General features: G+C 41.9%; 1 protein-coding gene across 3 annotated transcripts in view; it reads left to right on the top strand.

The window, feature by feature from the left end:
* LOC100974936 (adhesion G protein-coupled receptor E2) overlaps positions 1-15,190 on the top strand; it is a 42,694-nt gene extending 27,504 nt beyond the window's left edge. Inside the window, exons 11-16 of one of the 3 annotated variants that reach the window (XM_055104363.2) lie at positions 528-763; positions 5,032-5,098; positions 5,671-5,762; positions 8,208-8,376; positions 8,462-8,572; positions 14,430-15,190. In XM_055104363.2, coding sequence (XP_054960338.2) covers positions 528-763; positions 5,032-5,098; positions 5,671-5,762; positions 8,208-8,376; positions 8,462-8,572; positions 14,430-14,480 — 726 coding nt within the window. In that variant the 3' untranslated portion in view covers positions 14,481-15,190. The remainder of the gene's footprint in view (positions 1-527; positions 764-5,031; positions 5,099-5,670; positions 5,763-8,207; positions 8,377-8,461; positions 8,573-14,429) is intronic. The other 2 variants (XM_055104362.2, XM_055104361.2) reach the window with 2 other exon arrangements.
* The last annotated feature ends 724 nt before the right edge of the window (positions 15,191-15,914 follow it).

The following is a 15,914-nucleotide window of genomic DNA, read 5'->3' as shown; positions in this document are numbered from 1 at the left end:
ATGCCTGTAGTCCCAGCACTTTGGGAGACTGAGGTGGGCGGATCACCTCAGGTCGGGAGTTTGAGACCAGCCTGACCAACATGGAGAAACCCCGTCTCTACTAAAAATACAAAATTAGCCAGGCATGGTGGCGCATACCTGTAATCCCAGTTACTCAGGAGGCTGAAGCAAGAGAATCTCTTGAACCCAGGAGGTGGAGGTTGTGGTAAGCCGAGATCGCACCATTGCACGCCAGCCTGGGCAACAAGAGTGAAATTCCGTCTCAAAAAAAAATATATATATATATATGTGTGTGTGTGTGTGTGTATACGTATATATACACGTATATATATATAGGCCCTTGAGTCCTGGGGAATATTAGAAGAGAACACCACCAATTTCCCATTGCCTGACTCAACTACACAGCAAATATTCTCTATAATGCCATCAAATATCTCAGAATTCTCCCCAACAACATGGTACAGGAGAAGCCACGGGCCACACTCAAATCTGACCGCCGCTCTGGGCGTCTTTTACTTCTCCGCCAGGTGCTGTGCTCCATCATCGCCGGTACCTTGCACTATCTCTACCTGGCCGCCTTCACCTGGATGCTGCTGGAGGCCCTGTACCTCTTCCTCACTGCACGGAACCTGACGGTGGTCAACTACTCAAGCATCAACAGATTCATGAAGAAGCTCATGTTCCCTGTGGGCTACGGAGTCCCAGCTGTGACAGTGGCCATCTCTGCAGCCTCCAGGCCTCACCTTTATGGAACACCTTCCCGGTTAGTGCAAATTCTCACAATCCTTATATCTTCTCCGGCATAACCATGGCCATTGCTAGAACCTAGATAGCATTTTTATGACACCTGCTTTTAATTAGATCAGTAGGGATTTTAGGCTCTATTGGTTGGATTACACTGCAGCTCCTTATTCTTAGCTATTGAGTTTATTTCAATTACATTTCAAGCTAGGCATTGTAGAAGAGGGTTTTCGGAAATTTTCTGAATGAAATAAAGGGCAAGTCTTTGGAAAGCATGAATAGGACAAAGACACTATGTGATAATCCCTAGGGCATCTTTCTGCTAGAAGATTATAATAATTAAGGAGGGTCAGGCTCAGTGGCTCACACCTGGAATCCCTGTGCTTTGGGAGGCTGACACAGGAGGATCACTTGAGCCCAGGATCTTGAGACCAGCCTGGGCAACACAGCAAGACCCCTTCTTTACAAAATTTAAAAAATTAGCAGGGCCTACTGGCACACACCTGTAGTCCTAGCTACTCAGGAGGCTGAGGTGGGAGGATCGCTTGAGCCCAGGAGTTCGAGGTTGCAGTGAGCTATGATTGCACCACTGCACTCCAGCCTGAGCAACAGAGAGAGACCTTGTCTCTAAAAAATAATAATAATAGTTAGGGATAATGCATTTAAATCTCTCTCACTGAAATAGTAAGAATGAAATCAAAGTGCTCAAGACAGCATTTTTTAAAAATCTAACCTACTTTATCTAAATCTTTTAGGATGCTCCAATTTTTCATTTGAAAAAGTAGACCTGATTTGAATAACTAAAATAATTGATATTGTCATAGTTAAGATTTATGAGATGCTTACTTTGTGCCAGGTACTTTTCTAGCTAGTTTGTTTGTTTGTTTGCCAATCGCACTGGTTGAAACCTCCAGGACACTGTTTACTAGAACAGCAGACAATTTTGTCTTGCTCCTGAACTTAGGGAGAAAGCATTGACTCTATCCTCATTAATGTATGATGTTAGCTGAGGATTTTTCATAGATACCCTTTTTCAGGTTAAAGAAATTCTTTTCTATTCCTCATGTGTTCGGTATTTTGATGAAGAAAGAGTGTTTGATTTTGTCAAATGCTTTTCCGAAGCATATAATTTTTAATTATATGGGGTAAAAATTATATGATCACATAATTATATAATCATATAATTATATAATTATATTAGATTATTTTATATGTAATTTTTATATAAATATATATCTGTGTAATTTATATATTAATATTATATAACTATAAATAATTATATAACATAACTATAATTATATAACTATAAATAATTATATAACTATAAATAATTATATAACTATAAATAATTATATAACTATAAATAATTATATAATTCTAAATAATTATATAACTATAAATAATTATATTACATAACTATAAATAATTATATAACTATAAATAATTATATTACATAACTATAAATAATTATATAACTATAAATAATTATATTACATAACTATAAATAATTATATAACTATAAATAATTGTATTACATAACTATAAATAATTATATAACTAAATCATTATATTACATAACTATAAATAATTATATTACTATAAATAATTATATAACTATAAATAATTACATAACTATAAATAATTATATTACATAACTATAAATAATTATATTACATAACTATAAATAATTATATTACATAACTATAAATAATTATATTACATAACTAAATAATTATATTACATAACTATAAATAATTATATTACATAACTATAAATATTATATTACATAACTATAAATATTATATTACATAACTATAAATAATTATATTACATAACTATAAATAATTATATTACATAACTATAAATAATATGATCACATTAAATTGTATAATCATATATTATCATATCATTATAATTATATTATATATGTATATATCATATATAATTATATATAATTATATAAGCATAATTATATGCTTCCTTAATTCTTTATTTTATTAATACACATATTAATAGAATAAAGGATTAAAATTATATGATCACATTATAATTATATGGTTATATAATTATATGGTTATATATGATTAATTATTTACCTTTGAGTCCTGGGGAATATTATATGGTTATATATGGCTAATTATATGGTTATATAATTATAATGTGATCTTATAATTACATGATTACATAATTATATAACTATAATGTGATCATATAACTTTAATCCTTTATTCTATTAATATGTGTATTACATTGATGGATGATTAGATGTTAAACTAGCCTAACATTCCTGGGATAATTACCACCTGGTCAGGGTATATAATCCTTTTAATATGTTGCAGGACTTGGTCGGCTAGTATTTTTTTGAGGATTTTTGCATTCATTTTCATAAGGGATTTTGGTCTGCAGTTTTCTTTTCTTATGATGTCTATTTCTGGGTTTGGTGTCAGAGTAATACTGGCCTCGTAGAAGATTTGGAAAGTGCTTCCTCTTTTTCCGTTTTTGGTTTTGTGAACTATTAACACTAATCCTCCAAAAGTTAACCATAAAGCTACCATATGACCCAGGTATATACCCAAAACAAATGAAAACGATGTCCACAAAAAAACTTGTACATGATGCAGCCATAAAGAATAACGAGATGGTGCGGTGGCTCACGCCTGGAATCCCAGCACTTTGGGAGGCCGAGGCGAGCAGATCACAAGGTCAAGAGATTGAGACCATCCTGGCCAACATGGTGAAACCCCGTCTCTACTAAAAATACAAAAGTTAGCTGGGCGTGGTGGTGGGTGCCTGTAATCCCAGCTACTTGGGAGGCTGAGGCACAAGAATCGCTTGAACCTGGGAGGTGGAGTTTGCAGTGAGCCAAGATGGCTCCATTGCACTCCAGCCTGGCCACAGAGCGAGACTCCATCTCAATAAAATAAAATAAAATAAAATAACAAGATCATGTCCTTTGCAGCAATATGGATGGAGCTGGAGGCCATTATCCTAAGTGAATTAATGCAGGAACAGAAAATCAAATACCGCATGTTCTCACTTATAAGTAGGAGCTAAACATTGGGTACCCATGGACACAAACAAGGAAACTTCAGACACCGAAGCCTACTTGAGGGTGGAGAGTGGGAGGAGGGCGAGGATAAATAAACGGCCTATAGAGTACTGTGCTGATGACCTGGGTGACGAAATAATCTGCACACCAAACCGCCGCAACATGCATTTTACCTACATAACAAACCTACAAAATGTACCTCTGAACCTAAAATAAATGTTTAGAAAAATGTTGTACATGAATGCTCATAGAAGCAGTATTTAGAATAGTCAAAAATTGGAAACAATGCTTATCACTGATGAATGAATGAACAAAACGTAATATATCCACAATGAAATGTTATTCAGCCATAAAAAGGAACGCTAAGAGACCATTCAGTCATTATTTATTTATTTAGAAACACTCTGTCACCCAGGCTGGAGTGCAGTGGTGCCATCTTGGCTCACTGCAACCTCTGCTCTCTGCTTCCTGGGTTCAAGCAATTCTCATGCCTCAGCCTCCCGAGTAGCTGAGATTACAGCCATGCGCCACCACACGCAGCTCATTTTTTGTGTGTTTTTAGTAGAGAAAGGATTTCACCACATTGGGCAAGCTGGTCTCAAACTCCTGATCTCAAATGATCCACCCGCCTCGGCTCCCAAAGTGCTGGGATTACAGGTGTGAACCACTGCACCTGGCCTCATTCAGCCATTTTAAAATGCTGCAATATAGGTCTTGCTCTGTTGCCCAGGCTGGAGTGCAGTAGTGCAATCACAGCTCACTGCAGTCTCAACCTCCTGGACTCAAGCGATCCTCCCACCTCAGTCTCCCAAGTAACTGGGAATACAGGTGTGAGCCACCACACCCGGCTATTTTTTTATTTTTTGTAGAAACGGGGTCTTGATATGTTGCTCAGGCTGGTCTCAAGCTCTTGGTCTCAAGCAATCCTCCCACCTCGGCCTCCCAAACTCCTGGTGTGAGCCACTGTGCCTGGCACAACCTTCCATTTTTGTTTCATTGTTTGAATGTGTCTGATTGTGTGTATCTTCCTTGAGTTGAAATTTTGGGGATCTAAGACCGTGTTCATTTTCTCCACCACTGTATCTTCAGAGCCAACCACAGACCCTATCACTAAAGAAACACTCAATATTGTTGACGTAGGAAGGAAGTGAGGAAGTGGTGAGGAGGGATGGAATAGATTTACATAACTGTTCCATATCTCCAAAAACTGACGCATTTTTTTTTTATCTCTCTTTTTTCAGCTGCTGGCTCCAACCAGAAAAGGGATTTATATGGGGCTTCCTTGGACCTGTCTGCGCCATCTTCTCTGTGAGTGACATCATCTGAGCATCCTCGCTGCCCCGCTGAGGGTCATTAGAAAAACAAGATAATAAAGATGGTGACAAGAGCAGGAATGTCCCCTGGGTTGTCATGGGTTGGGTTAGGTTTCCTAAGACCACTCTTGAATCTTCAAACTCAACACTGTTACTCAATATTTAAGAAAAAGACTTACGTGTATAATTCATATTAGACAGGCTAGGATGAAGAGATAATGGGCTTCAGGCCCGGTGTGGTGGCTCACGCCTGTAATCCCAGCACTTTAGGAGGCCGAGGCAGGCAGATCACTTGAGGTCAGGAGTTCAAGACCAGCCTGGCCAACATGGTGAAACCCTGTCTCTACTAAAAATACAAAAATTAGCCAGGCGTGGTGGTGGGTGCCTGTACTCGGGAGGCTGAGACAGGAGAATCGCTCAAACCCGGGAGGCAGAGGTGGCAGTGAGCTGAGATTGCACCGCCACACTCCAGCCTGGGCAACAGAGCAAGACCCTGTCTGAAAAAAAAAAAAAAAGAGATAACGGGTTTCAAAATCTATTCAACAAATCTTCTGTGGTTTTCTGAAGATGAATTTAGTTCTCTTTCTGGTGACTCTCTGGATTTTGAAAAACAGACTCTCCTCCCTCAATAGTGAAGTGTCCACCCTCCGGAACACAAGGTAAGATGGAGAAGGGGGTGATAACCACACAGACATGTATGGTTCCCAAGAGCCAAGCCATGTGCCTCAGCAGCCACTGAGGTCCCTTCTCAGGGTCTTTGGAAGGGACCCAGAAAAAACAGACGCAGCCATCCTTCTATGGCAGCCATCACAGATTCAGTGGTATCCTGTTGAGACCCCATGCAACATGTTTTGTCCATGTCTAATCTCAGTCTGTGAATCCCAGAGCAACAGGAAGAATCTTCATTGACCGGTAAATGGTATATATACAAAATAGGATACGATTCGATCACAAAACAGAATGAAACCATGTCATTTGCAGCAACATGGATGAAACTGGAGGTCACTCTCTTAAGTGAAATAAGCCAGGCACAAAAAGACAAATACCACAGGTTGTCACTTACATAGAGAGGAGCCGAAGAAGCTGATCTTGTGGAGGCAGAAAGTAGAATGATAAAAGTTAGCCGGGCATGGTGGCAGGCACCTGTAGTCCCAGCTACTCGGGAGGCTGAGGCAGGAGAACCGCTTGAACCCAGGAGGCGGAGGTTGCGGTGAGCCGAGATCACACCACTGCACTCCAGCCTGGGCAATAGAGTGAGACTCTGCCTCAAAAACTAAAAATAAAAATAAAGTAGAATGATAGATTCCAGAGTCTGGAAAGGGTATGTGAGTGGGCAAGGCGATGAAGAGAGGTTGGTTAATGGGTACAACATACAGTCAGATAGAAGGAATAAGTTATAATGTTGGATGGCAGAGTAGGGTGACTCTAGTTCACGATATGTTGTATATTTCAAAATAGCTAGAGGGGAGAATTTGAAGTGTTCCCAACACATACAAATGGTAGACACGCGAAGTGACGGATACCCCAAATACTCTGACTTAATCATGACACACTCTATGCATGTTAACAAAATATCACATATGTCCCCACAAAGATGTACAAACATTACGAATCAATGAACTAAAAGGTTAAAAACTTCTTTGGACTTTTGTCAGCAGTCCTATAACAAAAGCACAAAGAAGGCCGGGCATGGTGGCTCATGCCTGTAATCCCAGCACTTTGGGAAGCTGAGGGGCGGGGGCAGATCACAAGGTCAGGAGTTCGGGACCAGCCTGGCCAAAGAGACCAGCCTGATCAACGTGGTGAAACCCCATCTCTACTAAAAATACAAAAATTAGCTGGGCGTGGTGGCGGGTGCCTGTAATCCCAGCTACTCCGGAGGCTGAGGCAGGAGAATTGTTTGAACCTGAGAGGCAGAGGTTGCAGTGAGCCGAGATTGCGCCACTGCACTCCAGTCTAGGTGACAGAGCAAGACTCCAACTCAAAAAAAAAATGCAAAGAACACGTACATTTTCATGCCTGTTCCCACAGCCCAGCCTGCACCTTCATACCGTACCCTCAGTTCAGGCTCCTCATCACTTCTCATGCAATCCTCCCTCTGGGAAAATCCTAATCAACATTAAATCCTTTACGGGGGCCGGGCATGGTGGCTCACACCTGTAATCCTAACACTTTGGGAGGCCGAGGTAGGTGGATCACTTGAGGTCATGAGTTCAAGACCAGCCTGGCCAACATGGTGAAACCCCATCTCTACTAAAAATACAAAAATTAGCCAGGAATGGTGGTAGGCATCTATAATCCCAGCTACTCAGGAGGCTGAGGTGGGAGAATCACTTCACCTGGGAGGCGGAGGTTGCAGTGAGCCGAGATCACGCCACTGCACTCCAGCCTGGGTGACAGAGCGAGATTCCATCTCAAAAAAATAAATAAATAAAAATAAAAATAATTCCTCTACAGGGTTTGAGCAGTTTGTTGTTCCAGGCACCCTTGTGCAAAATTAATGAACTTTCTTCTAGATTCCTATCATTATCCTTTCCAAATTTTGTATGTCATGCTTTGGTCATATTGGTGATTTGAAGAGACTGTGTAGTTCATGAACACAGAAATCTCTTTGCATATTCAAAAATAATCCTTTTTTTTTTTTGAGACGGAGTCTCGCTCTGTCACTCCCAGGCTGGAGTGCAGTGGCTCTATCTTGACTCACTGCAACCTCCGCCTCCTGAGTTCAAGCAATTCTACTGCCCCAGCCTCCTGAGTAGCTGGGATTACAGGCGCCCCCCCACCACGCCTGGCTAATTTTTGTATTTTTTTAGTAGAGACCAGGTTTCACCATGTTGGTCGGGCTGGTCTCGAACTCCTGACCTCAGGTGATCCACCTGCCTTGGCCCCCCAAAGTGCTGGGATTACAGGCATGAGCCACCGTGGCCAACCCCAGGTGGCATTTCTACTGTGGGCTATAGTTGACAGTAAAGATCTAAGCTGACCACAGCCCAGTCTGAGAAATCATCTATAGGGGAGGGCAGGGGACTCCATGGGCACAGATGAAATAGCCTTGATTCTCTTTCTCTGGGTGCATCACCAGCCTCCTTTCTTACTCAATCCAGGATGCTGGCATTTAAAGCGACAGCTCAGCTGTTCATCCTGGGCTGCACGTGGTGTCTGGGCATCTTGCAGGTGGGTCCGGCTGCCCGGGTCATGGCCTACCTCTTCACCATCATCAACAGCCTGCAGGGTGTCTTCATCTTCCTGGTGTACTGCCTCCTCAGCCAGCAGGTACCACTGCCCAGCTCCCACCCAGGACTCTTCCTGTCCTCACTGGTCTCTGTGAGCTGACCCAGTACACGCTTTGCCTCTGCAGGTCCGGGAGCAATATGGGAAATGGTCCAAAGGGATCAGGAAATTGCAAACTGAGTCTGAGATGCACACACTCTCCAGCAGTGCTAAGGCTGACACCTCCAAACCCAGCACGGTAAGATCACGCATTGCTCCAGAGCACTTCACTAACCGACCCACCTGAGGAGCATGTGCCTATCACACAAGGAAACCTGGGAATACAGCAGGCAATGCCCTAGAAAGGCTCGCATCTGAGTACGCCTTGACTCATTAACCATTAGCAATGATCTCAGTTTAAATGTTTTTTTTTTAAATCAGTCATAGCCTGTCATCCCAGCATTTGGGAGGCCTAGGCAAGAGGATCACCTGAGGCCAGGAGTGCAAGATGACCCTGGGCAACATAGCAAGATCCCATCTCTACAAAAAATAAAAATAAAAATTAGCCAGACATGGTGGCATGCACCTGTAGTCCCAGCTACTCCTCGGGAGGCTGAGGTGGGACAATCACTTGAGCCCAGTAGGTTGAGGCTGTAGTGAGCCATGATCATGCCACTGCACTCCAGCCCAGGCAACAGAGTGAGACCCTATCCCAAAAATTAAAAAAAAAAAAAAAAAAAAAATCCTTGGCTCTTACTCCTTAGGGAACTGTGCTTAGTTTGACTCTCACACACAAACACTCCTATTGGACACCTACTGTGTGCCATGCATGGTTAACTAAATGAGCAGGAATTGATCTGAAGCAGTGATGCACATTCTACCCAGAAGCATTTACCCTATCCCTTTCCTCTACATACAAGTCTATCTCACAGTCACTTGGCACCACCACCCAATAAGGCAAGCATGGGAGGAAATGCTGTACATATTTATGAATTAAACAGAAATAAGTGTTAACTGGGATTTAGGCTTTCTTAACAAGTCCGCCTCTACCAACTACTACTTAGTAGTGGGTAGTGGGCAGTGCCTCTACTCAGCACCCTCTACCCACTGCAAAACTCAGAAAGAAAAGCAGTAATGGGGCCAGCGATGGTGGCTCATGCCTGTAATCCCAGCACTTTAGGAGGCTGAGGCAGGACAACTGCTTGAGGCCAAGAGTTCAAGACTAGCCTAAGCAACCCAGTGACACCTCGTCCCTATAAAGCATTTAAAAATTAGCTGAGGGTGGTGGTGTGCATCTGTAGTCCCAGCAACTCAGGAAGCTGAGGTGAGAGGATCACTTGAGCCCAGGAGTTTGAGGCTGCAGTGAGCTATGATTGTGCCACTGCATTTCAGCCTGGATGACAGCAAGACCTCTTCTCTAAAAAATAATACAAATAACAAAATTAAATAAATAAAGTTTTAAAAACACACTGGGCAACCTGGGAATCAGCGGGTGATGCCCTAAGAGGGTTCACATTTGAGCGACTCCTTGACTCATTAACCATTAGCAATGATCTCAGTTTAAATGCTTTTTTATAAATCAGCCAGGAACAGTGGTTCAAGCTTGTAATGCCAGCACTCTGGGAGGCCAAAGCAGGAAGATCACTTGAGCCCGGGACAACTTGGGGATCACCTGAAGCCATATTATCCTATGCCTCAATGGCATGGGATAATTCATGACATTGATGACTAATAACCAACATTTATTAATGTAGACATACAAAGTTCTCTTGTGTTTTTCTCACCTCTTCTTCCATCTTCTCCAGATTGTATGTGTAATTCTAACCCCATTTCACTGATGAGCAAAGTAAGACTACTTGGATTTGTGTGAAACGTACAGAGTCTTGGCCAGGCGCAGTGACTCATGCCTGTAATCCCAGCACTTTGGGAGGCCGAGGCAGGCGGATCACAAAGTCAGGAGATCAAGACCACCCTGGCTAACACGGTGAAACCCCATCTCTACTAAAAATACAAAAAAAAAAAAAAAAATTAGCCAGGCGTGGTGGTGGGTGACTGTAGTCCCAGCTACTCGGGAGGCTGAGGCAGGAGAATCGTGTGAACCCAGGAGGCAGAGCTGGCAGTGAGCCGAGATCGCGCCAATGCACTCCAGCCTGGGCAACAGAACGAGACTCCGTCTCAACAAAAAAAAAAAGAAATGTACAGAGTCTCTTCAGCCAGTGAGATTTAGGCCTCTTGAGTCTTGCTTCACATTTAAAGAGCCCATTCAGGGCCAGGCACTGTGGCTCATACCTATAATCTCAGCACTTCAGGAGGCCAAGGCAAGCAAATCACCTGATGCCAGGAGTTCGAGACCAGCCTGGCCAACATGGCAAAACTCCATCTTTACTAAAAATACATAAATTAGCCAGGCGTGGTGGTGCACACCTGTAATCCCAGCTACTCAGGAGGCTGAGGCACAAGAATTGCTTGAGCCGGGGAGGTAAAAGTTGTGGTGAGCCAAGATTGCCCCATGCCACTGTACTCCACCCTGGGCAACACAGCAATACTCTGCCAAAAAAAAAAAAAAAAAACAGCCTATTCAGCCTGGGCAATGTAACAAGACCCCATCTCTATAAAAAAGTTTTAAAAATTTGCTGGGCGTGGTGGCACATACCTGTAGTCCCAGATACTTGGGAGGCGAGAGTATCGCTTGAGCCCAGGAGTTGGAGACCAACCTGGGCAACATGGCAAAATCCCATCTCTACAGAAAATATAAAAATTAGCTGGGCATGGTGGTGCATGCCTATAATCCCATCTCTACAGAAAATATAAAAATTAGCTGGGCATGGTGGTGCATGCCTATAATCCCAGTTGCTTGGGAGACTGAGGCAGGAGGATCACTTGAGCCCAGGAGTTGAAGGCACAGTGAGCTACGATTGTGCCACTGCACTCCAGCCTGGGTGACAGAGCAAGACCCCTTGTGTAAAGTGAATAAATAAATAATAAATTTTTTAAAGTCTTGAAAAGAAGCCCACCATACTGCCAGGCACTCTTTCCGCATTTGCATTTCTCTCATTACCTTTTTCTTTCTTTCTTTCTTTCTTTCTTTCTTTATTTTTTTTTTTGAGACGGGGTTTCGCTCTTGTTACCCAGGCTGGAGTGCAATGGTGCTATCTCGGCTCACCGCAACCTCCGCCTCCTGGGTTAAAGCGATTCCCCTGCCTCCACCTCCCAAGTAGCTGGGATTACAGGCATGCGCCACCAAGCCTGGCTAATTTTGTATTTTTAGTAGAGATGGGATTTCTCCATGTTGGTCAGGTTGGTCTCAAATTCCCGATCTCAAGGGATCTGCCCGCCTCAGCCTCCCAAAGTACTGGGATTACAGGCGTGAGCCACTGCGCCTGGCCTCATTACCTTTTTCATCCAACCTGCACAATCCCTGTTTCCAACACAGGATCTTCTATTTCCTTTTCTGTTCTCACTAAATGCCCTCACCACCTATGTCACATACACACACACACACACACACACACACACAAATCCAAGTCATCATGATGACACATTGTAAACTCCATACTCTCAATCATACAACCAAACATGAGCATCTGCCTTCCACATTCCCATATTATTGACTGTCCATCCTGTCTTTTTTTTTTTTTAAGACAAGAGTCTCACTCGCTCTGTCACCCAGGCTGGAGTGCAGTGACACCATCTGGGCTCACTGCAAACTCTGCCTCCAGGGTTCAAGTGATTCTCGTGCCTCAGCCTCCAGAGTAGCTAGGATTATAGGCGCCAGCCACCATGCCCAGCTAATTTTTGTATTTTTAGTAGAGACAGGGTTTCACCATGTTGGCCAGGCTGGTCTTGAACTCCTGGCCTCAAGCCATCTGCCCGCCTTGGCCTCCCAAAGTGCTGGGATTACAGACGTGAGCCACTGCGCCCAGCCCATCCCTGTCTTTGACTCTCCTACATCCTTCATACTTTATAAAGACCTTGATGATTACATTGGGTTCACCAAGACAATCCAGGGCAATTTTCCCGTCTCAAGATCCTTTTCATAACCATATCTACAAAGTCTCTTTTTCCATGTCAGGTAGCATTTAGAGGTTCTGGGGATTAGGGATGTGAACCTCTTTGGGGGGTCATTATTCTGTCTCTCATACCCATATAGTTTGGGTTTACCTATTGTAGAATCATCAAAACCTGCCTCATATTGTAGGTATTTGCATAAATATTTATCACCCTTTCACCCCACACAGCCACTAGAAATGATATATACACGTTGAAGGAAGGAAACATGTACTTTTGTGTAGGGAATTAGAGTTAGGTCATCAGATAGCCAACAAAGGCTTCTGAAATTTAAGGTGTGTGATCAGATACTTCTGCCAACTACTGACAAAGGACCAAGAAAATCCATTGCATTACTTAATGTCATTTTATCTTCTACTGTTTCCTAAAACTTGGTATCTCTGGTGTTTGAAAATGTATGTGCCTTGGCTGGACACGCTGGCTCACGCCTGTAATCCCAACACTTTGGGAGGCCAAGGCGGGCAGAGCACTTGAGGTCAGGAGTTCGAGACCAGCCTGGCCAACATGGCAAGACCCCCACCTCTACTAAAAATACAAAAACCAGCCAGGCATGGTGGTGGACGCCTGTAATTCCAGCTACTTGGGAAGCTGAGGCACAAGAATCACTTGAACCCAGGAGGCAGAGGTTGTAGTAAAGCCAAGATCGAGCCACTGCACCCCAGCGTGGGTGACAGAATGAGACTATGTCTCAAAAAAAAAAAGAAAAGAAAAGAAAAGAAAATGTGTGTGTCTTGTTCTTATTCTGCAGTCCATGGCTTTCTGCAGTCTTGTTTCATAAAAACAAAATGTCTTGTGATCACTACTGAATAATCTCCTGAAGCACAATATTTATTAATCTCTTGAGCACATATTAATTATGCATTAAATACTAACTATATAAGCAAGTGAAGCTGACCATCTCGAACCATAGAAATTACACTGAGTTTCCTATGAACCTAGGAATAAATAACTCATATTGGAGATGGAAAAGATATGGAAAAAAGGAATTCAGGCTGGGCGCAGTGGCTAACGCTTGTAATCCCAGTACTTTGGGAGGCCGAGGCGGGCAGATCACTTCAGCTCAGGACTTCAATTTTGCCTGGGTAACATGGCAAAATTCTGTTTCTACAAAAAATATAAAAATTAGCCAGGCATGGTGGTGCATGCCTGTAGTCCCAGCTACCGGGAGGCTAAGATTGGAGGATTGCTTGAGCCCAGGAGGTCAAGTCTCCAGTGAGCTATGATCCCATCACTGCACTCCAGCCTGGGCAACAAAGCAAGACCCCTGTCTCAGGGGGAAAAAAAAGGAATTCAGTGCTTCTTCTTTTAAATCTTATGTGATTAACAATAGATAACACTTCTAACATTTCATTAATTTCCCACCTGGCTTCTTTTATGACTCCACATTTAAAGCAACATTACACAAACCCTGGAGCTCCGAGGTCAAGACATACATTTGGAAACAGATAGATCTTTTTAAATGTTTTTTAATTGATCCATAATAGACATACATAGTTTCTAGGTACATGTGATCATTTGCTACACTCATATAAGCAAATCAGGGTAACTAAGATATCTATCACCTTAAATACTTATCTTTTCTTTGTACTAATAACATTCAAATTATTCTCTTCTAGCTATTTTGAAATGTATGGTAGATTAATGTTAACTATAATCACCCTACTTCAGATACAACTTTTTTTTTTTTTTTGAGAGGGAGTTTTACTCTGTCGCCCAGACTGGAGTGCAGTGGCACCATCTTGGCTCACTGCAACCCCCGCCTCCCAGGTTCAAGCGATTCTCCTGCCTCAGCCTCCCGAGTAGCCGGGACTACAGGCGCCTGCCACCAAGCCCAGCTAATTTATTATTATTATTACTACTGTATTCTAGTAGAGACAGGGTTTCACCATGTTGGCCGGGCTGGTCTCAAACTCCTGACCTCAAGTGATCTGCCCGCCTCAGCCTCCCAAAGTGCTGGGATTACAGGTGTGAGTCACCACGCCTGGCCCAGATAGATACTTTACTGCAACACATTTACTTCCTCTTAACTTTGGTAACTTGGGGTTTAGGAGGCATACAAAGATGGTGCTTCTGAGAAAGAACAGGATGGAGCAAAATGAAAGCTGATATGGCCTTTTGATGTTGCCCTGACAAATACATATGGTAAGAAAACCTTATGATTAAAAACTTCTTGGCCAGACATGGTGGCTCACACCTAGAATTCCAGCATTTTTGGGAGGTTGAGATGGGAGGATCACTTGAGCCCAGAAGTTCAACAGCAGCTTGGGCTATACAGTGAGACCCTATCTCTACAAAAAATTAAAATTAAAAAATGAGACAGGCGTGGTGGCACATGCCTGTAGTTGCAGCTACTTGGGAGGCTGAGGCAGGAGGATCACTTGAACCTGGGAGTTGGAGGTTGCAGTGAGCAGAGATGGTGCCACTGCACTCCAGACTGGGTGACAGAGCAAGGCCCTGTCTCTAAAAAGAAAAAAAAAAAAAGACTTCTTAAATTTCTTTTTTTTAATAAATTTTATTGTGTATACACACAATTGAGGTTTAACCTATGAAGTTATGGGGTACATATAGATAATAAAATGGTTATCTATATGTGAAGCAAATTAATATATCTATCATCTCACATAGTTACTTATTTTTGTGGCACAAGCAGCTATAATCTACTTATTTAACTAATTTCTTATTTCTTTTTCAAAATGGAAATTATAGGTTTTCTTTCTATAGTCTTATATATATTTCTAAATATATATATCTAAATATATAGATATTAAATATATATTTCTAAATATATAGATATTAAATATGTATTTCTAAATATCTATATATTTCTAAATATCTATATGTTTCTAAATATCTATATTTCTAAATATCTATATATTTCTAAATATATATATTTCTAAATATCTATATATTTCTAAATATATATATTTCTAAATATCTATATATTTCTAAATATCTATATATTTCTAAATATCTATATACTTCTAAATATATCTATGTTTCTAAATATATTTAGAAATATATATATATTTCAGGCCAGCTCAGTGGCTCACACCTGTAATCCCAGCACTTTGGGAGGCCGAGGCAGGCAGATCACCTGAGGTCAGGAGTTCAAGGCCAGCCTGGCCAACGTGGTGAAACCCTGTCTCTACTAAAAATACAAAATTAGCCGGGTGTGGTGACGCATGCCTGTAATCCTGGCTACTCGGGAGGCTGAGGCAGGAGAATCGCTTGAACCTGGGAGGCGGGGGTTACAGTGAGTCGAGGCTGCGCCATTGCACTCCAGCCCAGGCAACAAGAGTGAAACTCTGTCTCAACAACAAAATACATACATATATATATATATATATATATATATATATATATATATATATATATATATTTCAGGTTAACTAGAAAAATCTTCTGAATAAGATCTTCCCTCTGCCCGTGGAAAATCTGAACAATCTTTGAGCCATCTAGAGGGGAAAGAAAAGACTTTGTTCTGTGTGTTTCAAGAAATTCACCATGTCAGCACTATGCAGGATGTTATGGAA

Source organism: Pan paniscus, chromosome 20, assembly GCF_029289425.2.
Source record: "Pan paniscus chromosome 20, NHGRI_mPanPan1-v2.0_pri, whole genome shotgun sequence".
NCBI classification, from domain to species: domain Eukaryota; kingdom Metazoa; phylum Chordata; class Mammalia; order Primates; family Hominidae; genus Pan; species Pan paniscus.
The sequence above is the reverse complement of the archived record's forward strand: the minus strand, read 5'-3'. Positions and strand labels throughout refer to the sequence as shown.